The sequence below is a fragment of the Camelus bactrianus genome, chromosome 2, assembly GCF_048773025.1.
Source record: "Camelus bactrianus isolate YW-2024 breed Bactrian camel chromosome 2, ASM4877302v1, whole genome shotgun sequence".
In the NCBI taxonomy this organism is placed as follows: domain Eukaryota; kingdom Metazoa; phylum Chordata; class Mammalia; order Artiodactyla; family Camelidae; genus Camelus; species Camelus bactrianus.
The window spans coordinates 56,464,185-56,491,158 of NC_133540.1; the positions used below are offsets into that span (position 1 = coordinate 56,464,185).

Below are 26,974 nucleotides of genomic sequence, written 5' to 3' on the forward strand. Positions count from 1 at the left end.
CTAAAACACTCCCTTACTTCTTTCTCTTTAATTTGGAATGCTCTCTGAGCTGGCAATGGTTATAATTATCCTAGAAGGTCAAAGATGGTCAGAGGTAAAGTGATTGGTCTGATGAAGATGGACAAAGATCACGTGCATTAACCTGTAGACAAACCAGGCAAGCGGAAAAAAGGGAAAAGTCGTGGATTTCACATTCTAGGATCTGAAAATCCAACAGGAAGGACCTGGCTACTTGGAGCAAACTCAAAAGTATGCCAACACACAAAGTGGGCTAACCTAATACAGATACAGCAATAACCAAATGATAAAAGCCATTTTCAGCTAATATGTACAGTCTTAGAAATTCCTGTATGAGCGTTCTAGGTAATTACCGTCCTGAGTTAACCATATTAGTGTCTCTTAAGGTAAAGGCAGAAGTTGATTATTTGTACAGTTTCAAAAAGGGTTTCTATTAGATCGAGATGCCTTGTTAATTTGGAGGCTTATTGACTGGAATTTACTACTGACTACAGAAATAATGTATAAACATGAATATATTTGAGGCAAGGCATCCCAGATAAGATGAGTGGGATTAGAGAGATACAAGCTATAGGACACCAAGTAATCACCCAAATGAGATGGACTCCAAAATGTAAGCCTACAACTGACCAAAGCTCAGAGCACCCACAAAGTTCATAACTGTGAACCACAATAAACGTCTCAATAGTTTCCTAACCTTTAATGTGACTTGTAATTATATGGCCGGGACTAACCCATCCAGATTGTCTGTGTATCCCCTTCCTTCATACCCAAGTATTAGCTGAAATTCAAGGCTCAGGGCTATTGCTCACCCACTCGTATGGCTTAATGTTTTGACAAAATCACACTGCTCTCTTGCTCTTCTCCAGGCTCCTGTTGGTACTTTCAGCAATATACACTGTAATAATCATTACTTATAATACTTATAGGTATTACATAATACTTATAATATTTCTCTGGATTGGACATTTTGTGGGGAAGAAATGTCTGCTCAATCAGATTATAAACTCCGTGAGGGTATCAATCATTGACTCTCAGCCCAGCAATGTCATAGCAGCTACTGCAATGCGATATACCTAGCAAACCAATACAAAATTACTGAATTAAAGGAGCTTTCCTATGTGTCAGGAGAAAACATCTAAATTAAACTGAGTTAAACAAGCTGATTCTTAGAAATTGAAACTCATTAAGCAAATGTTAGAAATTAAGGTCTTTGTCTTAATGAGCACAAACACAAATTAGTGGGTAGAAGAAGATGGCAGTTTTCTGCAAGTTACCAGAAAAACATGAATAAAAACCTGGTCTGGTAACTAAGTCGAAGCTTACCCTCTAGATTTAGGTGTATCGTTAACTAGAACCGTTCTTACCGTCTCCCTCCAGCTTTTAAAAATTGACCCTCCCTGAAGGGTTGGCAGGTATTAATGGATTTCAAAGAAAAGAAATATCCTATCATATTTACTTGGTCTCAAGTATTTCTATCAAAAGATTGTCTCGTTTGGTAGCAATTCCAACTCTACCCTTCCAAAGTAAAAGGAAACTGAGATGATACATTGATTTGTTGTGATGAATCCTGCTAGTGCCCACTGAGATAAAAATAGGCAGTGGTTTTGTTTCTGCTCCCAACAGGAATTGGAACAGCATACAAGCAGGAAAGAAATCAAGCTAGAGACACATTTATCATTTAGTGGACTCTGAATCGGGACAAGGCAGTAACAAATACAGATTAAAAATCTGCGATTCTATTTCAATACGCAATCACTTGTCTCTTTAGAAACTTTATCGAGAAGCAAAAAGAAATCTCAAACACTTCAGAAAAAAGTATATCAAAAAGAGCCTTGCACAGAACAATTACTGAGAATAGCACACTCACAAAGTTCCTCAAGAGAATGATTAGAACTCAAATTGTGAAAGTAGGATCAACTTTTTTTGCTAGCTTAATGCAATATGCCTAACCCACATGAAGATGCCTGTTTACTTCTTTCGCTGTCTCCTTCATTTTTGTGGATTTTCAAAGCCCAGTACATTGTCTGTATAAACTAAAAGAAACAGCCACACCAATATGTCACAAAATGTAATGAAAGCAAAAGGAGGGACAAGAGAAGTCCTGCTTGGAAGAAAATTATGGACAGTTGAGAAAGAAACCCATTTTATGTATTCTTCCCAGAGATTAGAGTGAGCATTTTGAAGAATGTGATCAACTGATGAAACATAGGGAGCAACATTGGAGGAGGAGGAAGGTACAGCTCAGTGGTAGAGCGCATGCTTAGCACAAGGTCCTGGGTTCAATCCCCAGTCCTTTAAAAAAAATAATAAAAATAAAATAAATGAATAAATAAAACTAATTACCTTCCCCCCAAAAAAACAAAACAAAAGATTTTTTTATAAAGATTAAAAAAAACATTGGAGGAAAAAATCTGGAGGCTATCTTAGAAGATGAGGCTATAGATAGCTTAGAAGCTTTGCAAGAGACACAGGAATAGCTTAGCATAGAATAGCTTAGCATCTGGTTTCCATGGGAGAAACGGTTCAAAATATGTCACTTGTTGATTGGTGAGAAAACTGCCTATCATTTCTCCATCACCATCTCTACATGAGGTCTCTGAGTCTCCAGTTCCTCATCTACGAAACTGGGATAATAATACTCAACAAGAGTTATTTTGAAGATTAAATGAGATGGTATATGTGAAGCAGTTCTAGGTTCTAGGGGTAGAATAAGGGGGAAAATTCTTTCTCTTTCTGTTGCTGTTGCCATCTAGGCTTAAAAGAAACAAATGTAAGGGGAATCTAACACATCTAATTGAAATAAGAGATTCTTCTTTCTAAAATAGCTCTACTTCATGCCTACTGACCACATTCTAATGCAATGGTTCTAAACTCTAGAGCACATAAAAAACAGTGGGGAGCCTGTTAAAAATCTCCAAAAGTGACTGCACAGATCTAAAGTGTGTCCTAAGGATTTTATTCTTTTAGCAGACAACCCAGGTAATTCTGGTAGTTGTGGTCAGCAGATAGCACTTTACTCTAAAAAAGATATTATAGGATTAGTATCTAGCTATTACTCACATATGAAATTAACATGAAAAAAATCAGTATTATGAAAGTGGGTCAAAAGAGATGTAAACAGAGACAGACATAGAAAGGAAATCACAGAATACCAGGTTGTAAGGGATTTTTCCATCCAATAAAAAAATTTCCATCATCTCTGACAGATGGTCATTTAAAATACCTTCAGTGATGGGGAATTGCTGTCTTCAGGCAACACATGTTATTTTGGGTTATAAACTGATGTAAAATAGAGGGTCAATCATAAGTTTTTGGAAAATGAAGAAATGGGGATATTATACATGAAAGACTTTGCAGACTTGACTGAACAAGACAAGGCACCAAATAAATTCAGGACTAATTGGACTGCAAGATAACTTGAATATCCAAATGTTGGATCTGCTACCTGATTCCACTAAAAAAGCCAAGCTTTCTGTGGCTGCTGTAAAAATAAACCTTTACTATGTCTCTCATTCATATTTCAATGATGTATCATTTCAATCACACATCTGGTACCACTCTCAGCTCCCCATTTAGGCAGTGGCAAGTGAACAGCAATAAAATTATATAACACCAAAATATTTTTGCACTGCTCATAAATATTTTAAAACAATGCTCCAGATCAAAACTTCTTAAATGAATATTGGATATCCTATCTTATATTCTATCTTACAGAATTCTATCTTATAACTCTGTCATCCTAGCTTATAACTCTGTTAAAAACAATAGTACTTACTTATATTTTAATCTTTATATAGCTATTCCACCAAATGAGGAAAATGGAAATAAAGCCACTTAATTATTTACCTGTTTTAGAAGAACTCACAAAGCCTAGTGGTTTCACACAGCTCTGTCACGTGTGACTGATGCTCAGGCATTTCCATCATCCTTTATGCAAATTATCAAAGGCTCCTAGAGCTGTTCCAGTGCAAACCCACTGCCATGTCATTGATACATAATTGGAAAGTGTCAATTACTGAACACTAATATGGCCTTGGACTATTTTAATCTAATCTGCCAAAATAGTGTCCAGAAGAAGAAATTTTTATAGAGTCATCTGGGATTTAGAATAGGCTAAAAATCCACCCTGATATATTTTACACAGGTCCCAATGCTTCCTTGTAGTCCAGGATTCAGGTGAGAGTTAGAGTAGTTCCCATATCCTCTCCTCCACTGAACCATCACTGGAACACCAATCCCAAATCTGCACTTTAGGCAATATTTATTTGTGTGAAATAACTGAGCCTTGAGGAAACGATTTTGTTAAAGTATTAGATGAAAAGGTTTCTTGAGCAAAAAAGCTATCTGATTTGTTTTCCTTGGACACTAAGGAGCATCCAGTAGTAAATCTGTCTCTCTCTCTCCAAAGGGTCTTTGTGTTCAAGCTTGAGAAAGAGAAAAGCAGCTGCTGACATCCAGGAGCTGGCCTATTACTATCAGCTTGACCTTGGTGTTCACTGTTGAACGTAAATAACTTCACAGAGCATCATCATCAGATCAGACCACTCTGTGACCATGAAGGAGCAGGACAAAAATGGCACCACTCCCTTATCATGTCTAAATACAGACAAAACATGAACATTGTCCAAGCCAAAACTACCAGACACCCACTTCTCTTGCTAACTGAAAGACTGCTGCTTCTTTACCAACTACAGCTTTAGTCTGCCATCCTAGAGATCAGATTTATTGGGATACAAGATCCTAAAACTGTTCCTGCTTTCTGAGAGCACCCAACCCAGAGTGAGCCCCCAGTTTCTTGGACTCTCCCCCAAATCATTCATTCAAAGCCCAAATCTAGTGAGTGGTTGCTAACTCGGCTCCTCATGATGTGCACCCTCCATCACTGCAGTGAGTTGTAACTCCAAAACAGCCAACCCCTGGTGTGTTCCCGGTGGTCTTCTCATGGCGGGCATTGACAAGCTCAGTTACTGAAGTCAGAACAGACATTCTTAAGAAAAGCTGAAAGAATTTCTGTCTTCCAGATACTAAAATTCTAATATAAAATAAACTCTTTGAACTTATTTTCTCACAATGTGGGTTTTGTGGCAAAGGTCTCTTTAGTTCTGTCCCTCAGAAGAATTCCTTGTGTGAAGTATAGGATAAACAAGAGGATTACGGCTCATCTGTTAAATATTTACTTGAGGAAGAGGCATGTATTCAAAAAATATGACTCAATGTGTAAGATCAACACCCAGGCCACAGTGATCCTGGTGGTCCACAATCCTGGATGCTTATGTAGAATCCTACAGTGGATTCAATACGAACCTCTCATAGAAAAACAGACAATGGAATCGAAGTGAGATGACATTGACTTTGCTCCAATTCTTCGACTTTCTTTCTCAGATTTCATCCTTATTAGGGATGCTTATCTCTTGATTATTATTTCCTTAACAAAGCACATTTAATGGTCTATTAAATTTACCAGGAGAGGGGATTATATTGTATTTTGTGGCTTGGACAATTTAGAAGTTTCTAAATATGAAAATTTAAGTTGCCTGCTATGCAAAAGATGTGAAGTGGGAATCTAAAGACCTAGGGTACATTTATGTAAATCTCAAGAATTTATATGAGGGGGTGGGTGAGTATAGCTCAGTGGTAGAGTGTGTGCTTAGCATGCACGAGATCCTGGGTTCAATCCCCAGTACTGCTATTAAAAAATAAATTAATTTTAAAAAAAGAATTTATATGAGATAAAAAGTTTCCAATTATAGACTATAACTTTCAACATTTTGAAAAATGACTACAAGCCTTTGCAAAGTACCAGTATTATATTCTACCTCTCTCTAAAATATAAGTAGACTTTCCTTCTACATGGTTTATTCCAATAAATAATTTCTGTTTAAGGGAACAGCAACAAAACCTTAAAGTTACTATCATCGACTACATACTGCTCTAAAAATTTTATATACATTATTTCCAAACCTTACAAAATACCGAAAGTATACATAATTATTCACATTTTACAGATGAAGACCTGGATCAGAGAAATTGATAGGCTCCAAACACGCCATATAAAGGAGAGTTAAGATTCAAACCCACTTACACCTGACTTGCCCAGCTGAAGGATGTTTAAACACCTGTGTGTGTGTGTGTGTGTGTTTTCTTTTGGAGTGAAATTACTTTTAACTCTCAAACTGCACCGTGTTTTAACAGCTCATTTAATACATGCCTTTTCATGTATGCACAAACATACACCACACATTCAAAACTTGCTATTAATTGCTACCATTTTGACTGCAAGTTTGGAAAAAAATTTGCTCCTAAAATAAATATGTTTGGGAAAATGGAGCTTTAAAAATATTAGTTATCACATATGATAATTTCATCTTCTTAACCCCGTCAGATACTTTAAGATGCCTTAGGTGTGTGAATTTAATGCCATCACTCAGAGCTTAAAATCTCCTTGAGATACATTCTCCACCCTTTTAAGACTTCTGAGTATATTGTTTCTAATACAGCACAGGGACTTCAGAGAGAAATGAAGAGAATTTTGAAATGATATTGTGAATGCAAGCAAAAATTCCCTTTTCCTTTCTTTTTCCCTATCTCTTGCTCTCCTCTTTTCTAATTGTTTTTTCTTTAAAAGAAAAATGTTGCTCAATTAGGCAACATTCTATAAAATGCCCTCCAGGTCTGGGGGATCCAGAATCCCTAGGTACAGAAGGACATTCTGCCAATGTTCCCACCTGCCCTGAATTATCCTTTAGCCTTTATCAGATTGCATCACTATCTTCATGCTATTATTTAAAAACTGTCATATGTGGGCATGCTTATTTTCATCAAATTACATGGCATTGTGCAAATATACTAATCCCTTGTTTGCTAATGCAATGATTTTTTAAATAGAGGTTCTGAATTATTTTAGTTTTTTTTGAAACATGAGACATTTAGTACATCAGAGATCTATCATTGTGAAGCACAATGCAATCTCAACATTATCAAAATAAAACATACTCATTTGCTCAGGATCCTTATGTTTTTAACCTGCTCATTCAAAACCCCAAACCATCTACTACTGGAATCCATTTACATGAGAATCACAGATCCCGCCCATATTATTGACTCAGGGAATAAATGGATTTTAGGAGACTATTTAAAAGGCATCTCCTTCGGAGGTGGGGCTCAATCGGCTCTGTAAGGCTGCAACAGTTTACCAGGATTCAGGCCATAAAGAAAGAAGTGCTGGCATTGGGTGGGGCTGAATAGTTTACATCTTTCCCCACTGTTTCTCACTGGTATCATTTTCATGAAAATCAAGGGTGTGGAATGTGTGCCAGGGTAAGAAATCCTACAGACCGCTTTGTGTGCCCAACAGCCCCCACCCCATAATATCATTAGCCGTTTATTTTAATCAGTGAATGAGCTGTCTGTCACATTAGTGTCTGGGAAAACTGCAGAGGAGCTAAGCAAACCAAAGAAAATATCATGCTGGGGATTATATTTTCCCTGTCACAACAGTCTTTTCTCCTTAGGAAGAAGACACTTTGCATGGAACCAAAAGGCATTTGCTGTCTAGCCATCTCAAGATCATCACAGAGCAAACACATCTGGCCCCAAATCTTCCTTTTGCTTCCCAATTCACCTTGCTTAACACTTCCTTTGAAACACACCCATTCTAAAAATAAAATGACCCTCTCTGTACCCAATTAACACCAAAGGCATCCAGCAGTGGCCACAATCCTCAGTAATCCACATGCCGAACACACCTTATCTCCGCTCACTTCACCATGCTCCAGTCCACGAATCCATTATGAATCATGGTCCCTTTCCTATTTTCAAAAAGCAGCGTTTGCACCTGCCTCTTTAAACAGCAATGCTTGGCACTGATATACTCTATAGTTACTCACAACACTCCACGGATTCTAAAGCCTCACTGACATTACACGCTCACACACACACACCCCTATATACAGACATTCCTAATTCCAGCAATTTACCTTTTTTGGTCTTTTTCTTCTCTGACTACCGCCATTGAACTTCTCCCCACTGTCGCTTTTCTGAGCTGCATCTTCGTTCATCATTTTGAACAGTTTGGAAATAAAATAGCTCTGCCATTAAACCCTGCCGCCTGTACAGACCACTAGCGAGGATGCACTTACTGGAGGAAAGCAGGAGGAGGAGGAGGGGTGGGGAAGGGGCGCGCGCTGGGAGGGTGAGGACGGCGACGTTGCTATGGCAGCAGCTGCCACAACTGTTTATCTGACTGCATTGTTAAATCTGATTCAACCAATTACCGCCAGGGACGGGTTACAATGAAGAAAGCCTTGGGGGAAAAATGCCAGGGACTCGAACAATTTGGGGACTCTGCTGGTTAGTTTTTGACACACCCGCATTCGATCAGCTCTCTCCACCCACACACAAAACCTGCACTTAATTTTCTTGCTACAGGTACTTCAACACAGAACAGACACAATGCATAATGAGAAAACTCTAACACCCTTGCCTGTGTGTCAACCTGAAGAGGTACATTTTAGCCGGTGAAGAGGCTACTCAAGGAAAAGGACTAGCTATTCGTATCCTAAAGTAAATGTAAAAGTTACATTTTTAAGATGTTATTCACTTGATTCCAGGGGATAATTGTTCAAAACTCAGCTCAAGGATGACTTCTGTTACAAAGCCTGGACAACAGGCTCCCCAGCAACCAGGTGACACAGACCACTCCCTCCTCTGTGCCTCCTCTTTTCACTGAACGCTTCTGACAGAGCACCTGTAACACTGCACAACTGCACGTTTACCCAGATGTCATTTCTTGACAGGCCAGGAACTTCTTGAAGCCAGAGTGTGTGTGTGTGTGTGTGTGTGTGTGTGTGTGTGTGTTTGGGTCAGGGGAGATCACTGAATTTCCAGGAACCAAGCACAATGCAAAGGCATATTAAAGACAAGTTAATGAAGTTTTGTCGAACATATAAGTACGACATCTCAGGTAATACAAATATAAGAAAGCTGTGGAGTTAAAATATGTTATAACTGATCTTACAAATCTTCCTAACCTAATTTTCTTTATTAACTGATGAATAAAACACAATTCCTGATGTTAAGGTGCTTATAATATAAAGTTCCAGAATTCTTCTTGATAAGAAAAGAAATCAGGGCTTGTTTTTATAACAAGAAACACAATTTCATCTACTGGATTGAGGTGGCCCTATTTGTGTATTTATACATGTTAAATTGTAGATGCAACCCAACATGTTTTGTACAAATACACATATATGCACACTGAATATGCATCCCTCTTCCTAGAAAACAACTCAAAGTATAACACACAGAATATTTAAATGTAAAACCTGAGTAAGGATTAAACCAGTGAGATAATATATACAAATACCCTTTGAAAATGGAAGGCACTTATGTAAATGTGTCATTGCTATTGCTAATCTTATGATTACTACCAATACAGGTAATTTTCAAGTCAGAAAAGCCTATCTAAAAAATGCTTCTCACATGAAAATGGCTACCAAAATTGGGAGTTCATCTTTCTAGTAAATACAGCAAGAAAACACCTTCTTCCCTCACTGCTGTTGAGAGGGCTTTTTCTCTCTGCCTTTCTGCCCCGAAGACCCTGGCCACTTCCCCATCTGGGGTCAATCCTGTCCTGCTGCCTCTCATTCCCTCCACCCTCCTTCTGCTTGAGCAGACCGATCCCACCAGTCATGCCTGGATCCCACAGACAGGAGAGAGGCAATAGGCCTCTGTTTTTCCAAAACAAATCCCTAGAGAAACTTTCACAGCAGCCTCTCAAAGCCCAGCCCCCACTGCTGTCAGAGCCCTCACCAAAGTCCCCCCTGAAATCCTGCTACTCCCTCGCTCCCCCTCACTCCAACCCTCACTTACTCCCTCACCCATCCCCATTGCGCCTCCCTGAACTTGACCTTCTTAGGAGCACCCTCAGCCTGGAAACTGGATTGATTTACTCAATAAACATTTATTGAATGCCTACCTTGTGCCAGGAACTAAGCACTAGGGACACAGCGCCCTAACCACCAGGGACAGAGTGGTGATCAAAACAGGCAACGTTTCTGGCGATCGTGGTGCTTCTGTTCTAACAGGGGCACTAGACAGTAAACAAGAGGAATAGTGGTCAGGGCTACGGGGGAGACAGCAGGATAGAGAGAGATGACAGGCAAATGCCAAGTAGATACGGCGCTGAGGAACGCTCTCTAGGAACCTGAACAAGGTGAGACACCCAGCCAAGCAACTATCTGGAGGGGGACTAGTCTAGGCAAAGAGAAAAGCAGGTCAAAGGTCCTGAAGTGAGCACTTCTTGTCAAACGTGTTAGAAAAACTATGACATCCAAAGGCGGAAAAGAAGGGAAAGGAAAACTTTTCTAGCAACTGGAACTACAGGAGAGATGTGTTTACTAACACTCTTCATTCTCATTTGATGCCAGAATGTGTTTTTCAATCAATGGGTTGGGTAGCTCGGTTAGGAACCTAATCATTGTTTTTACATCACCTTTACAATGTAAATCGCAAACAGATGTACTCATATTTCACTACTTCATGAGTCAGCAACTTCTGATTATGTTTGATCAGCCTCTTAAAACAATGCCTCTTTGTCCACACCCAAATATATAGAACACGGTTTAAACGCTCTGATGCAGGCCTCCAATTTTGACAACGAGCTACCACCTCCTGGCCGCTCCTTCCAAAATATTATACAATATACCTTCTTTACAGAGTGGACGTACTGTACACATACTAGACCAGCATATCATAGAGGTAAACACCTCTATTCAAAGTGTAAAATAAAGATCTCAGCAAGTAGATAAACAGGTGCTAGTAGCAATACATTCATTATAGGATTAGAAGATATACTTTACATATAAAGAGCATGCCAATCACCTGTGGTGGTGGTGTGAGTGTGTTTCTCTGTTGAAGCTTTCTATCAGTTTCTCTGTGTCTCTCTACTGGAAATTCTTCCCCTTCTGTCCACGTGGTGCAGGCTTTCATGGGCATGTGTCCAATTGGACGCTAAGCTCCTTGAGGGCAGGATAAGTGTCTATCTTTGCCCCTCCACATGGAACCTAGCACATTGTATGGCATATAATAGGAGCCCAAGGTTTACTTTAAAATGCAATAAGAAAACATTTTCAATATTTACCATGAGTTTATATTTATGGTTAAACTTCTAATGGGTAAATTCTTCATTTCTTACGTGATTTTCTGTATGTTCTGACATCTAAGAGCTATACATAATTTCAAATAAGACTTTTAAAGATATTTGAGAGACTGGAGTTGCTGCAGACAGAAAAGTAGTGATGAGAGTACCTTACATTTTAAAGCAGTTTAGAACGGATTGATTTTGGTTCCTAGCATGGAAGACCCATGATGACTGAGCTTTTTGCTCACTGAGATTTCCCAAGCATTTGTAACAATATGGGCAGCTGGCAGGCACTCAAATGTTTAGTGACTTCAGGGATTCCTGCAACCACACAGGGGAAAGGTTTACATCAATCATAGTACAGGTAAGAAAACCGAGGTTGAAAAGCAGTTTGGGTGCCTTTCCCAAGATAACAAGGTTAATAACCTACAGAGCTAACATTCTTCTGATTCTAAAGTCACTGCTCTTTTATTAAATCATGGCTGGCTTCAACGAAGAGCAGCCACTTAATAAAGTACAGTAAGTAAGATGGGCAGAGACTTAGATGGAAAATGCCAAGAGCAGAAACCACAGTCAGAAGACAGTGACCCAAGTAGAAAAGTGAAATCTTTATTAGCTTTATGTGAAGCATATTTTACAGGCATGGAGTTTAGAGGTGATTATATTAATTATAATAAGCCTACTCTATTCTGTTAAATCATTAGAATTAGTAGTATTACAGTGGGGAGGGTATAGCTCAGTGGTAGAGCACATGCCTAGTGTGGATGAGGTCCTGGTTCAATCCCCAGTACCTCCATTATAGAATTGATTAATTAATTAACCTAATTACCTTCCCCCCACCAAAAAATTTTTTTTAAATAAACTGTATAAAAAAATAGTACTACAAAATCTGACACATACTATTTTTTTTTAATTGCAACATTATTTGAGCAGGATAAATTTCCCTGAAGTGTAAGCAATTACATCTTAGAGATAGGTTATCTTCCAAAAGCTCATTTGTCAGTCAAAGTTGTCTGGTGTTCAAAATACATTTTTCATAGAAACCATGTTTTTAATAAAGGCTTAGTTCTCTAAAACCCTCAAAAGTCTTTCCTAGTCACTTTTACTTGTAGAGAATCTTAACGACTCAGCAGAGATTGGAGAGCAGGGCATCAAACAATTTCCCTTTTCCTCCTGGCCAGCTAGATAGCCCACTGTCATGGGGTGAACTGTCTCCCCTTCCAAAAAAAGGTTATGTTTAAGTCCTAACCTCCAGTGTCTGTGACCTTACTTGAGAAAAGGGCTTTTTGTAGTTGTAATCACATTAGGTTGAGGGCATAATGGATTAGGGAGAATCTTAATCCAATGACTGGTATCCTTACAAAAAGAAGAGAATTTGGGCACAGAGACACACCGTGGAAAGATAGCCATGCGAAGACTGAGGCAGAAATGGGGGCAACATAACTGCAAGCCAAGAAAGACCAACTGCGCCCAACCACCAGAAGTGAGGAAGAGGTAAGGAAGGATGCAGAAGGAATGGGGCTCTGACAACACCTCAACTGCAGACTTCTGTCCTCCGTAACTGTGAGAGAATAAATTTCTGTTGTTTTAAGACACCCAGTTTGCGGTAGTTTGTTATAGCAATTCTAGGAAAATAGGACAGTCATATCTCCCAGCCACCCTAGCGAATGGGCGCAGCCATCTGACCCAGTTCCAGCCTGTGGCATGTGGGTGGAAGCGTGCGCACTCCCAGACCAAGTTAATATGACCTCCCCGTGAGCAATCTTCTCTCTTTACCCAGCTAGTGGCTGAATATAGAGGAAGATATAACCCAGAAGGTGGAAGAGCAACAGGTTTCAAAAAGCCTGAGTCCCTGAATCCCTGGTTAGAGCGGGGCCCTCTTCCTCCCATTCCCTCCTCCACTGACCCTCCTTAAACCTGAGTAGCTTTCTCTCATGAGGGTTTTATGATTATGGTGTTTGTTACAACAGTCAGCCTGTCGTTGGTAGCTAACCATATCTACTCATGTTTTCCAGGGAACATGTAGTCACCTTTATATTTTAGGATGCCTGCTATATGAGTGACACTCTCAGTGCATCAAAGCAGAGTGATTGGGAATGGGTCCTATATCTGGGAACAAAGGTGCGAGTCTGATTAAAAAAAAAAAAAAAGAGGACCACAAGTAATTAGAGGGGAGTCATAAGAGATGAGGAGAGCAACATTGGACTAGAGGTAGGAGAGAGAAAAGGATGCCCAATAGGTCAATGGGATCAGAATCTCATATTCTGAATCTCAGTAGCTTTTGTCCACTTTCCTCTTCCCCCTCTCTCCCTTCCTGGATAAAGCCTTTGTTTCTTTTCCTATTTCCTGTTTCTTTTCCATGCTTCTGCCCATGGTAGTCTCCCTTCTCTGCCTCACTGAGAACAAAAACGTAGAATGCTAGCTTATCATATAAGCAAACACAACGCCTTCTTGAGGTTCTTTAAGGATGTTCTTTTTCTTTTCTTTTACACTTTTGTTATCAACTGGGGAAAATATGAAGATAGCAAATAAAGGAAAAACTTAGTCTCTCAAATTTCACAGTAAAAAAGCCCTGGTATTAGTTGGAATGTACACAGAATTGGGTTCAGAACTGCTCTCCTCCAGTACCTTTCCTGAATTGCCAGGTGTTCTGCACAAGTCTTATTCCATATTGTTTCTCTTCCATAGGAGACGTGGGGAGAGTCTAATAGTTATACCTCTTTGGAAGCTAAAGTCAGGCTCGAGGGCCAGACAGGAAACCTTCTTCATTTTTCTCTCCCAGTTCTTTGCTGTTCCACCATCAGCATCCTCAGGAAGTACTTCTTCTCCCTCCCTGTGGTCCTCTCCTTCCTCTCATCTGTCTTCCTCTTCCATCATTCATTTTTCCCTTTATTCAAGTAACAGGTCTTTTATTGGGTGGCAGACTGCTACATGCCAGACTCCCTGCTTTAGGGGCTTTAGCATGAATTAGATCATCTTCGCCTTTAAAGAGTTTACAGTGTAGAAGTGGTGACTGTCATTGAACTAGAAGGGTAATAATTCTATAGGAGATGTTAAGGGTATTATGGAGGCATCAAAAAGGGACATTCAACTTAGTCTGAAAGAATAAGATGAGTTTCGAGAGGAAGTGACTTGAATATTGAGAAGATGTGAATGACGACTAGGAATTATCTAAGTGGAAATGAAGGTGTAAAGTGGAGCTTGGGAAGAATGATTCAAGCAGAATCAACAGCACGGTGAATGCCTCTGGCGGGAAGGAGCATGGCTGGCAGAACTGAGCTAAGACCCACCTGGCTGTGTGGTAGCCCCTAGCCAGGCCCACAGTGGGGCCCCATCCTAGGCCTTAGTGTATCACCAAGTGTGCTTGTCCATGACTGGTTATTGCCCCATGTAGGTATCAAAGTGTGATACCTAAACATTAATATATAACTTGTGAATCATGCAACAAGATGACCCTGTTAGCTTATGAAGAATATGTCCCCAGAACTAGGATGTTAAAACCAAGATATGGCCAGAAAAAGGCAGATTTTGCAACCACGTAGAATACCTATTCTGGAGTTTTGGGGAACACGTTTGGAGGCAGACAAACCAGTCCTCAACCTGGACGGGAAAAATTTCATGACCACAAAACTGAGCACATCTTCCATGAAAGACTGGGAAGACTTAAGAAGCCACACCCAGCAACACCCCTCAGCCTGGTATCACCAGGTGTCCTTTGGCAAAAGTTTCTCCTTTGTGCCTACTGCAGCAGATTTAAACTAAAACGAAGCAGTCGTTTGCACTGAGCCATCACCTCAGTCTTCTGTGGGACAACTCTAGGTTGCAGCAAAGTAAGAGAAGAGGGTGACATGAGAAAAGGCCAGAAGTATAGTCTGGGACTAAAGTGTAAAGAATCCAGTAAGCCATGTTAAGGATTTGGGATTCAGACTGCAAAACCACATGAAGCCATTTTTATCTTTTTAAGGAGAGAAGTGAAATGATAAGATACGGTGTTTTTAAAAGTAAGATTCTTTATATAGAACTATTCAGTGGGACCTAAACAGAGAATGAATGAGAAGCAATGTGTTTAACAGGCTGCATAAAATAGCTAAACAAGGTCCTACTGTATAGTACAGGGAACAATATTTAATACTCTATAATAGTCAATAATGAAAAAGATTAGGCAAAGGAATATATATAGATATAAAACTGACTCACGGTGGGGAGGGTGTAGCTCAGCGGTAGAGTGTGTGTGCTCAGCAACCACAAGGTCCTGGGTTTGATCCCCAGTACCTCCGTTAAAATAAATTAATAAACCTAATTACCTCCCCCCAAGATTAAAAAAAAAAAAAAAAACTGACTCACTATGCTGTACACCAGAAATTAACACAACATGGTAAATCGACTATACTTCAATAAAAAAGAACCATATTAAAAAAATAAAATAAAATAAAATAAAATAAAATAAAAGGCCATATCAGCAGTCTAGGGGAATCATGATGGCGGAGCGGACAGATGCATTAGTCTGTCACCATTAACGGTGTTACATTCACAAGCTCTGGCAGGAAGTGAGAAGCAAGAAGAGAGTGGAGGGGAGACATCCCATCTAAATAGCAAGAGGAAAGAGATCTCATCTTCATTAAAGTCTCCAATGGAGAAGAGGCCGCAGAGAAACATTTTTGAAATCTGTTTCATTTAACAAAGAGGAAACAAGACTCAGAAAGAGTAGAGATTGTTCCCTAGATTCCGCAACTAGTTAGGAGCAGAAGGAAGACAAGGACACATGCCACCTCACTGAGCAGCCTTTACACTGTGGTAATCTTCACATGGGTAAACTTAGACAGCCTATGTCAAATATTATCAATTTTTATTTTAAATTAAAGAACCCTCAGCTCTTATATAAGTTGTAACGGAAATTAGAGAGAAATTAGTCCACTAAATAAGCCTGCCATTCAGGGAATGATTGAGAAGAAGGACCCTTGTTCATCATGTAAACATGGTGTGTGTCCTGCTCTGGATTGGAGTGGGCTCAGTAAAGGTTGCATTGAGATGGATCTTAAAGAAGCAGCAACAACAACTGATTAGGGCCCTACTTCTTTCACTTCAAGCCAGTCTTCTATAAGGTTTGCCAAAGAGGTATTTGGTTGCAAAACTTACCATGTCCAACCTAAAAAGGAGCTTTTGGGACCCATGGCAAACAATTTTAGCACCTAACTTCACCTGAGGCACACAAGGATTAAAACTAGCAGAGTGAGTAATTATAGTCTCATTTTACATCAATATCAGCGATGATAATTTGGATCAAATGTAGAATTTCATCGGAGAATAACAAAATGTGGGTGAGCTCACCACGTACGTGTCCCTGTTTAGGTCAGATTTTTAGGACACACTGTGATCTGCTTGCTCTACTAGGGTCACTCTGCTCAGTCTCCAGTGATATGCGTTCTTGAAAATAGCTGTTATAATTGGGTCTCCCTGCAGATGCAAATGAATAGCACATTGGGGCAGGCTGTGTCCTTGACAGACATATTTTTCCAATGCAATTTAAGTTTATTACTGTAAACATGTTAAACCTTAAACCAGCTTAAAAGTTATGACAATTTTTTTTTCTCTTTTAACTATAAAGAGAAAGTATGTGTCCATTGATAAATATTCAGCATAAAAATAAGCTAGTGGGAAGAATATAGCTCAGTGGTAGAGTGCGTGCTTAGCATGCATGAGGTCCTGGGTTCAATCCTCAGTACCTCCATTAAATATAATAAATAAATAAATAAATAAGCAAGCAAGCCTAAATGCCTCCCCCTTAAAAAAAAATTTTTTTAATAATCCAGAGGCTTAAATCTTATATAAATATAAACCATACTTTAAAAGATGTATAACCATGGTGGTAACAGAAGTGACAAAACCACAAAAAAATCACGATGTTAGAAGGTAACTTAGAGACCACTATATCCAGCTCCTCACTTTTAACAAGTAAGAAAATTGGAGCACTACTTAGCTACTTACTCAACACTGTACCTACAGTTAGTAGCACTTTGAATTAAATTCCAGGTTTTCTTATTCCTAATCCATTATCAATGTCTTCCAATGGGGTGTCTCTCTACTAAAATGAACTTCAAGAAGTCCTCCCTCCTCAGCAAACACACAGGCCCAGTGATAGCTCAGTTACTCACAGAATGGGGGAAAAATTATTTGAGTCATTATATATCAGTCAGAAATGTTTCAGGCATTAGATGTAGAGAAAAAAATAGACAAAATAATTGATTTTTTAAAGTTGAAAAATATCCCAAGTTTAGATCAGGGTTTACTTTAACAGAATCACAGTAGAAGTCAAAGGAGGATTAACTGTTTTTCACAATGTTATTCTTTGCCAAAGACCCTCAAGAATGATAGAGAAGTAGTGATAATATGAACATTAAAGCTTCAAAGAGCCTTTGAACAAATAGCTATAATAAAAAAAGACAGTTGACAAATGAAGCTAGTTTGCTATCTTATCATTCCTGAGGATGAGTTATTAATGAACAACCACTACTATTCCTCCTGTTTAGAATATAAGGTCAAACTGAAGAGTTTATTATCTGTTAGTGCTCTCTGACTTTGGACTATCATCCAGTCCAGACTGATGGTATTCCAAATATTTATTGCCATTACAAACTACCTCATAAACTAAGTGGCTTAAAGCAATCATTTTATTTTGCTCACAAACTTGTGGGCCTGAGATTCGGGAGTGGCTCAGCTGACTGATTCATTCGTATCCACGTGATGTCAAGTGAGGCAGCTAGGGCGGGAGGATCCACCTCCACAATAGCATCCTCACTCATCTATCTGGCTCTGACTGGTCTATCCATGCGGCATCTCATTTTCCAGGGTCTCTCCACGTGGCTTGGGCTTCTCACTGTATGTGGGTCTCAAGGTGGCTGTATTCTTCCAGGACAACTGGCTTCTAAGAGGCAGGGATGTGGAAAGTGCTGGGGCAGTTAAGGGCTCTGCCATATTTTATTTGTGAAGGAAGTCACGGGGCCAATTCAGATTCAGGAGATAAAGAAATGGACTCTACCTCTTTTTTTTTAGTTGACGTATAGTCAGTTAACAATGCTGTGTCAATTTCTGGTGCACAGTATAATGTTTCAGTTATACATATACATATATACATTCCAGCATTCTTTTTCATTATAGGTCACTGACATTGAACATAGTTCCCTGTGCTATACAGAAGTGACTTGTTGTTTATCTATTTTATATATAGTAGTTAATACTTGCAAATCTCAAGCTCCCAATTTATCCTTTCCCAACCCCTTTCCCCCTAGTAACTGTAAGTTTGTTTACTATGTCTGTGAGTCTGTTTCTGTTTTGTAGATAAGTTCATTCGTGGACTCTACCTCTTGATAGGAAGGATGGAAAGGGCACTTTGAAGAAGAGCATATGGGATGGGAGCCATCTTGGAAAGTGTAATCACCACAGATGGCTAGCAAGTAAGTAGGCCGTGAGGGAGATGAAGTACAGGGCTGATTTTGCATACTATAAACACAAGGTCTTTCCTCAAATTAACAGCCTCTGCTTGCTAGAACTGCAGGGATCTGCATTCTTTTATTTATTTACTTTATTAGAAGAGAGGTCATCAATGTTAATTTCTGGAATGATTAATTACATGTTCCTGAGTCAAACTCTACTATTTCCTCTCAAAGCGAAGTCTCTCTTGATCTCAGAAGATGTTTCACGTATTGTACTTTCTAAATATAAGCCATTGTGGCTAACAACCTCACAGGAAGCTTTTTATCTTTGAAGAACAGCTTCTTTTGCAGTTTTTCAACTCTCACTTTCTTTACACCCTTCTTAGCCTCTCACCCACTCTTGCATCCATTTTATCGTTCTATATAACAACAACATGATCTGATAACAACCTTAAATTCTACTGTACACACACAAAAAAATTGATAATAGAAAAAGCTTAAAAAGAAAACAAAAGTATCTTACAACTTAGGATTTACTTCCCCTAATGTCTAAAAAGAGAGACATGCAGTGTATTTATTGTTAGCTTTAAATCCTATACCAGGAAAATAATGGGAAGCCAGATTATTAACTTGCTACCTACACAGTTACTACAGCCCAGAATTTAGTATTTAGTGATTTGTGTAAAAGTTGGATATTATTTGTTCTAGGCCTTAACAAACCCTAGGTATCTGTTGGGTTCCCTTTATCATTCAATATTTGTCCTCTTCTATTTAGGCCTCATATTTAGTGTTTATTGCATAGTAGTAAAACTAAAACAGACAGTGTCTATTTTAATTAGTCAATCTGCTTAACTACTAAGAGCAAATCATGCCTCAGGCCTTAATAATATAGTGATCAACAGACCTGGAAAGAGAGTCTCCAAATTTAGGTAGGAAGGATAATCTTCCTCAAGGAAGTTATTGCAAAATTCAGGAACCAAAGTATGGTCAATCCACCCATTTTAGTCACACTGACTACCTATGGAAATTACTACATAATATCTGCTTTCCAGTTTACCCTGCGTAAGTGTCCAAAAATAAAAACTTTCAGACTGTCAATTCACAAAAACATTGAGAATATAACAACAGCAATATATGCAATGCTATATAGGATGTAAAGGGTGAGAGCAAGCACGATTTCACAAATCCTATCAGTGAGCCCCGGGATATTAATGCCACATTTGGATCTTAGACTGTTCTATCTAAAACTATATGAATCTAAGTGAAAACTGATATACAGCATTTCAAATTACCTTTATTCCTAGCCAATTATCAGTTTTTTCCAAGATCCATAGACCTCTCTACCTAGAAAGTGTTCAGAATTGTGATAGATTGAGGTCCTACTTGCAAGCTAACAAGTTAGCCTGCTACAGTTTCATGGATGCTGGCAGAAGATATGAGACTCCTGGGTCCAAGACAAAGAACTTTATTACTCACACCATAGCAAGCAGCATGGACATCAACATACTTGTGTCAGTTTCCCTTATCCCCAACTCTCACAGAGGTAAATCTGTATGGTCCAAATGGATGCCTGCTCACTTTGTGGATTGTACATGGGAGAGGAACCCTGAATCTTTTATAGTAGGTAATAAGCATATCTGTACTTTGCTCCAAAGGGAGCCATTTTCTTTTTTATATTGGATAGTAAGCATGCCTGATCTTTGTTCCTCTATCTTATAGGGCTGTTTGCTATACCAATATCTTGAAAAAATAGTCTAGAACAAAGATAGCCAGTGACTCTGCTTGCAAGATGTACAGGAAGGTAAGAAGCCCACAGAAAATTATCTCTTTGACAGAAAGTTTCAATAAATAGAAGTTATCCTACAGTTGAGGAGATAAATGTTAAATTGTTCTTTGTGACTGTCTAAATTTAAGTGGAAACTAAATGAGATTTCCTGCAAATTCTCTGCAGTCATACATATGTGTCTGTGCAGTAACTTTTAACAGTTATCTTGGTTGTAAACATACGAAAGATTTCACACATTATCTATAGTTTTGCCAGAATTACTATAGCATACAATAGGAGCAATGGTTTGAAAGTCAGTACACGTAGGTTTTTAATCAGCATGCTGTCATTAACTGATAACATGGCTGACAACAAATCATATCATTTACCCAGACTTTAGCTTCTACATCTCTCAGAATGTGTGACCATTCTTTTATTTTCCTCCTAGATAATTTTTTTACTCCTTTTCTTATTGCTAGAAGTCCTTGAATTTATGAACCTACCTGTTAAAGGGGGAAAAAATGACTCAAAGAGAATTTAATGAGCAGATTAAATAGCCAGTGATTCCATATCAAACAGAATATGATGGAGCTGTCTTCATTTTCAATTGCCCTTCCTTTTTTTCTAGTACAAAACAAGGACATTGGAAAACTTATGAGACGACAGAACCTAACTTTTCTCAAGGTCAATAAATGAAGTCAGAAAATAATGAGAGAAAACAGAAATGCTGACAGTTCTGATACAAATTATTTAGACCTGGAAAACAAATTTGGCATTTGTACAAATGCTATGGAGTTTTACCCACCATGTTGGACAAAAATAAAAAGTCTATTAGGCTTAAAAGCTTTGTCACTTTTTCCTTTTCTCTTTCCAGTCTCTCATACTCAGCAAATAAAACCTTTTATCTCTACCCTGGAAATACATCTATGTAGTCTTACTTCTTGCATCTATTCCTATCACCGCTGTACCACCTCTTTTTCTCTCATATCTGAACTATTTTAATCAACAGGATTTGCTGTCTCATTACTTTCAGGTTTTATCCTCCAATCTGACCTCCAGACTGTTGTATTTTTATTCTTCATAAAACATTTTTTTCTAATCTTCAGCACCTCAGAATAAAGTTCAAATATCCCCAGTGATTCCTCAAATTCATCTATACATTCCTGTCTTCAAGTATTTTACTCAGTGGTCTATTTTAAGGGAGATAGATAAATCACAATATAATGTCTTCAGAATTTTGTTAAGGAAACGTGACTGGAGCTTTCAAAAAGAGGAGCATCCGTGAATTGCATCAGTGAAGTGAGTCAGTGAAACATTCCCAGTTAAAAAATATTGATTCTTATTTTCGTCCTTCTCCCTAAAATCTAGCCAAATTGACTTTTTCTAACAAAAAAAACTACGTTAAAATTTCCTTCTTTCAAGATCACTATGCCACTTCTCGGTGTTAATCACACAAGCTAGTTAACTGCTTAATATGCAACTATCTTTTATGCCCAACTAAATGCCTTGCAATGTCAAATAAAATAACCATGGATAAACTCAGGACAACCCCCCTATCACCACTTATCCTTTGATAAATATCTTTTTATCCTGAGTGAAAGACACTCTTGATATCTGTTATTTCCTCTACAGACTCATAGCAGCAAGAATAGTAGAAAAGCCTATTAAAAAAATAGATGGATGTGAAACTAACTTAGAAAAGGCTGGGCTCCCAAGTTTGAACACACTTTGTCCTAGAAACTATATGTGACCTGATGATTTCCTGGCAATCCCTTTGCATCCCCCAAAACAGTTTTCTATTATATCTAAACTTCTGTTTAAATATGTCTTCCATAGGAAAAGGAATTTCATTCTCCACTAGAGATGCCAAAACGTACTTCCTCATCATGGTAACCTAAGCAGGGAAATGGGGAAAAGTGGAGATAGGGATGTCATTAGGCACAAAAGAATCAGGTAATTTACTCATTCTCTACATTTGCTCAGAAAGATTGTCAATACTCCTTCAGCAAACATTATTGTGCACCTGCTAAGTGCCAGGTTCTGTTCTTCATTCTAGAGACATAAAGATAATTAAGACATGATTCTTGCCCTCAAGGGTATACATGAAAAGGTGCTCTTTTCTCATTGAGAACTCTCTGTTTCTGCCTTCACTTTAACCTCAGAAGGTTAAAACCACCCTCAGGAGATTCCTTTATATTGGCTGCAGTCTTTTCTCATCAATATTTTCTTTCCAGTAATGCTGGTCACACAACAGACAGTGCATATTTCTTGATCAACTGAATAGATTGCAGATAAGTCAAGACTACTCAGTTATTATTATTTTAATTGGAAAACTCCATCCAGTTTTAAGCTAAATAAAAATACAGATAGCAGAGATTCTTCTTTTGGGCCCACCTACAGAACATTAGTGACATAGTTAAAATTGGTCTTGATTTCCCCTCTTGGTATAATTTCATTCTCAAATTCACCCATCTTCAAGGTTTTCCCATTCCACCATTCAACCTGGATCTTAACTTGAAGTCAGAGCCTCTTCCTCTGGACCATTTTTTGGTAATTCCCAGAAAATTACTCATTCCATTCTGATAGCTAATTTGACATGGCAGCATACTATAGGAAAATGAAGCAAGCAGGAAAAGAGATGGTCCTAGTACCAGTCTACGCACTAGGTTCTACTAGGGGGTTCAACCAGGAAGCCAAGACACGTGCTTCCAGATCATTAAGAAAGTTCTTCCTGTAACTCATCCAACATATAGGAATGAGACAATGGAGGAGAGAGAATCAAGGCAGGTGATTGCTGGAAGTTGTCAATATCGGGGTCAAGTGCTAGTGACAAGTGGGCAGTTAGATTGTCCCTACAAGGCTGTCTGCCTCAGAACCTATACTCCTAGAACAAATGGGAAATGCCCATTTAATTTTCTTTTAATCATAAAGACTCACATACCTGGCTGGGCTTCATGATAATGTTGGATGAGGGCAATAGGGAAGATGACAACTTCCCTCTGACCAAACCTGAAACTGAAGTAGCTTTTATTGGAGAAAGAAATCTTTCTTCTCCCAAATATAATATAATATATATAAAGGCACATGATAATAATAGACAGTTCACATTTGATGTAAAGTTTTGCTTTGTTTCTTAAAGTATTTCTCTAGTTTCTAAGGTTTAATTCCCTAGAGAGCACTTTTTTTTTCCTATCATGCCATTACAGACCATGCATTTTTGGTCTGCTCCATAGGATAAGTAGTCAGGATTCAAGAATCTCATTCCTGGATCAACCATTCATTGGATTAAATGGGCAAGTCATTTTACCTGAATCTCAGTGCCTATATTTCTAAAATAAGAAAGTTAAACTCTAGGTATGATTTCCAAGGTTGTTCTACAGGCTTGTAATCCTGGTATACACTCAGTCATTCTCACCTCATGTAATACAAGACTGTGATGTTATCCCAGGTCATACTGGTGGCTGCATGGTATGCCTTGGATCACTATTTATTATGTCCCTTAAATCCAGATAGTAAGTGGTCTTCCAAACACAAGAAAGAGACTGTTTCATTTTTTCTCAAGTGTAATCTAATTTAAATGGTCCATGTGGGCAAATAGAGCAGTATTTGATTCCACTAGGGTGCATATGCTTTCCCAATAAGGGAAGCTCTTTTGTAGTATAGTGAATGTCAACTCGACCCTCTTCCAAAACTCACTCTAAAATTTGATTCTTCAGGGGAGAACTCATTTCTTTCCTGGGTAGGAAAAGAATGTTTCACTTTGATGATAGTAGATAATTTCAAAAAAGATATATCTACAAGTGTTTGAGTGAGTATTCTAACTCAGCCTAGGAACACTAACCTATTAAAACAGAGAATGCTACAGGGTGGCTGTCTCTGGATAATACAAATGAGACTCGTTTAATTGTAAAAGACTACCTTCCTTTTTTCTAAACTGATTGTTGCATCTTTCACTGGCATCACTGACTTTGGAAAATAGAAGAAGCTACCTTTGGGAAACACTTCATAGATGCGTTACAGCCTTTCTCACTGCTAAGTGGAAGATTTGGGAACCCCACAAACATCTCTAGAGACTCTACTTCTAGAGCCCCAACACCAAAAGTAGCAGATGGGGAAATTAATAATCTACACTCTCAGCATGGAATCCCTCTGGGAAAACAGTTAAAATGGTGAATACTATGGTATCACTTATATGTGGAATCTAAAAAATAAAACAGAAACAGACTCACAGTTATAGAGAACAAATTAGTGGATCCCAGTGGGGACAAGGAAGGGGAGAGGGGCAAGATAGGGATAGGGGATTAAGAGATACAAACTACTATGTATAAAATAGATAAGGAACAAGGATATATTGTGCAACATAGGGAAATAGAGCCGTTATTTTGTAATAACTTTAAAGGGAGTAAAATCCAGAAAAATATTGAACCACTATGGTATATACTTGAAAAGAATACAAAATTAAAAATCAACTATATTTCAATTAAAAAATAAAAATTACTTACAAAAAATTTTATAATTATGAAAATAAAAAAGGTTGAAGGTGGGAATGGAGAATAGCTGGCAACAAAAAAGACAGTCTTTCTTGTCTCAGAGTTCTCACTGCTCTGGAATTCCTCTTACGCTCCACTGGGAAAATGGACTTCAGTTCCCAATGAGAAACCAAATTGGTACTCTAGCACAATACATTCACGAGGTGACTGTGTGTAGATTACTGTCCTCAGTCTACACCATAGCCCTCTATGAAGAGGTTCTCCTTGGTTCCTCCATATTACAGGTGGCTCAGAGAGGTTAAGTACTAACTAAGGCAAATGCCAGGTGGTGGCAGAGACGGGGCTGCAACACAGGTCCTCCAGTTCCCACTACCACTGTTCCACATTCCTCATATTTAACCCATGCCCTTGACTCTCCACACAGTTTATGCCCAAGGTCTGGGACAAATCTGTGGAACAATAGGTTTTCTATATGTAGAAACCAGTTGGAAAAACAGAAGAAAGAAGAGATGAATTCAAAACATTCTTTATATTTTTCTCCCTCCCCAAACCCCAGACGTAAGATTTAAGTTGCATATATCCTTCAAATACTGTGTGTGGCCAAAGAGTAGTACAGTAGATACCGTACAGATAACTGTTAATTAGAGTCAAAATAATGCTTTGATTCATATGTGACAGTATGAACATTCCTGTCATGGATATTTGGGATGCTTTGGTTTGAGAAGCTCTTTATTTCTAAAGTACTCTATTGGGCTCAGAGAAGAGTTAAACCACAACTTGATCACATAGTAATTACATTTAATGGGACTACCTCAAAACATGCTGTGCTGAACTTGAGCAAATACAAATGATTTGCTTTAGAAAAGATAGAAGGAGAGAAAGAATAAGGTTTACTGCAGTTCTCACATACTCTTGCATTTGATATTAAGGATCTCACTGTTTTATTCATCATGTGTTTTCCATTTACTAAATAAAAGGAGGAGGGGTGTTCAGATGGGATTTCCCAATTCTTCTTTAATGAGAGGCTTCTACTAGCTAGCTCCCTCCCGCTGAACCCTGCAGTTACATCTGTCCTACTCTGATAACAAAAGAACAAAAGAACCACTGGTCGACTTAAGGTTTCATCCGTGATAACACTAAGTCCTCAAGTCCAACTAGAATACCAAAAATGAGAAATAAGTGGGGGGCATGGGGGACACAAAATAATATCTTTATTTTAAATTATATTTCCATGATTGAGTAAACCTCATTTTAAGTGGCTCCTATCCCTTAGGAAGAAGTTTAAAATCAAACCATTCCAGCTGACTAATAAGCAAGAAATCAGCCCATCTGCCCATTATTCTGCAAGGGTCCCCTGGGCATCCTCTCTCCCCTTAAATAAATCAATCTAAGGCAAGATGAATGGACAGTTCACAGATGAATATCTCCCAAAAGGAAGAAATACAGAGAAATTTTGAGCCAATTCATGAACTGACTATAAAATTTTAAGTTTTTTCTAATGCACCTCTGTAGGAGTCTCAAAAAATAATGTTACATAGTTCTGCCTTTTTTATTTTAATTAAAATTCATCATTTATTTCAGAGTTTTTGGCAAACTTCAAATTACAGTCACAAGAATGGCGGAAGAGACAATTCAAGTCATCTGCAAAGCATTTTTCAAGCAAGTCAACATCTCAAATCTTAAGGAAAAATGATCATTCATTATCTTAGTCTAGATTTCCAGGATGGTAGTTTCACTCTTCTCTTTGTCTCTTCTAATATTTATCACTCTGCCAGTCACCAAAATATCTTTCTGCTTTCACTGAACCCATTTTCCCTCTATCTCAATATAAAAAGAAAATGATCACAATATTGTACACTGACTATACTTCAATTAAAAAAAGAAAGAAAATAATCAACCTCTGCCTTCCAAAAAAAAAAAAAAAACAACACCTTCCTATACTTGAAAGCATCCATATAAGTAATTTTTTACCTTATCTGGTTGTTTTTATTTTATTTTCTGGATTGAACTATCCTAATTTCTTAAACCTGCACTCATCTATGACTTCCTTTTTCTTTCTTTGCTATCACTTGGATTACTTTTCAACATTCTTCAGTTTTATCTTTTATTTTTTAAAGTAGGTTGGCCA

At 38.3% G+C, this 26,974-nt stretch overlaps 1 protein-coding gene across 10 annotated transcripts in view; it reads right to left on the reverse strand.

Moving 5' to 3' along the window:
- The window catches only part of ANK2 (ankyrin 2), a 601,138-nt gene that overhangs the window by 301,702 nt on the left and 272,462 nt on the right, over positions 1-26,974 (reverse strand). For 3 of the 10 annotated variants that reach the window (XM_074341990.1, XM_074341976.1, XM_074342000.1), the window contains exon 1: positions 7,998-8,140. The exons of 3 other annotated variants lie outside the window; for them this stretch is intronic. In XM_074341990.1, the coding sequence (XP_074198091.1) occupies positions 7,998-8,081 (84 nt within the window). In that variant the 5' untranslated portion in view covers positions 8,082-8,140. Of the gene's footprint in view, positions 1-7,997; positions 8,142-26,974 lie in introns of those variants that run through there. 4 more of the 10 variants (XM_074342017.1, XM_074342006.1, XM_074341983.1 and 1 more) reach the window with 2 other exon arrangements.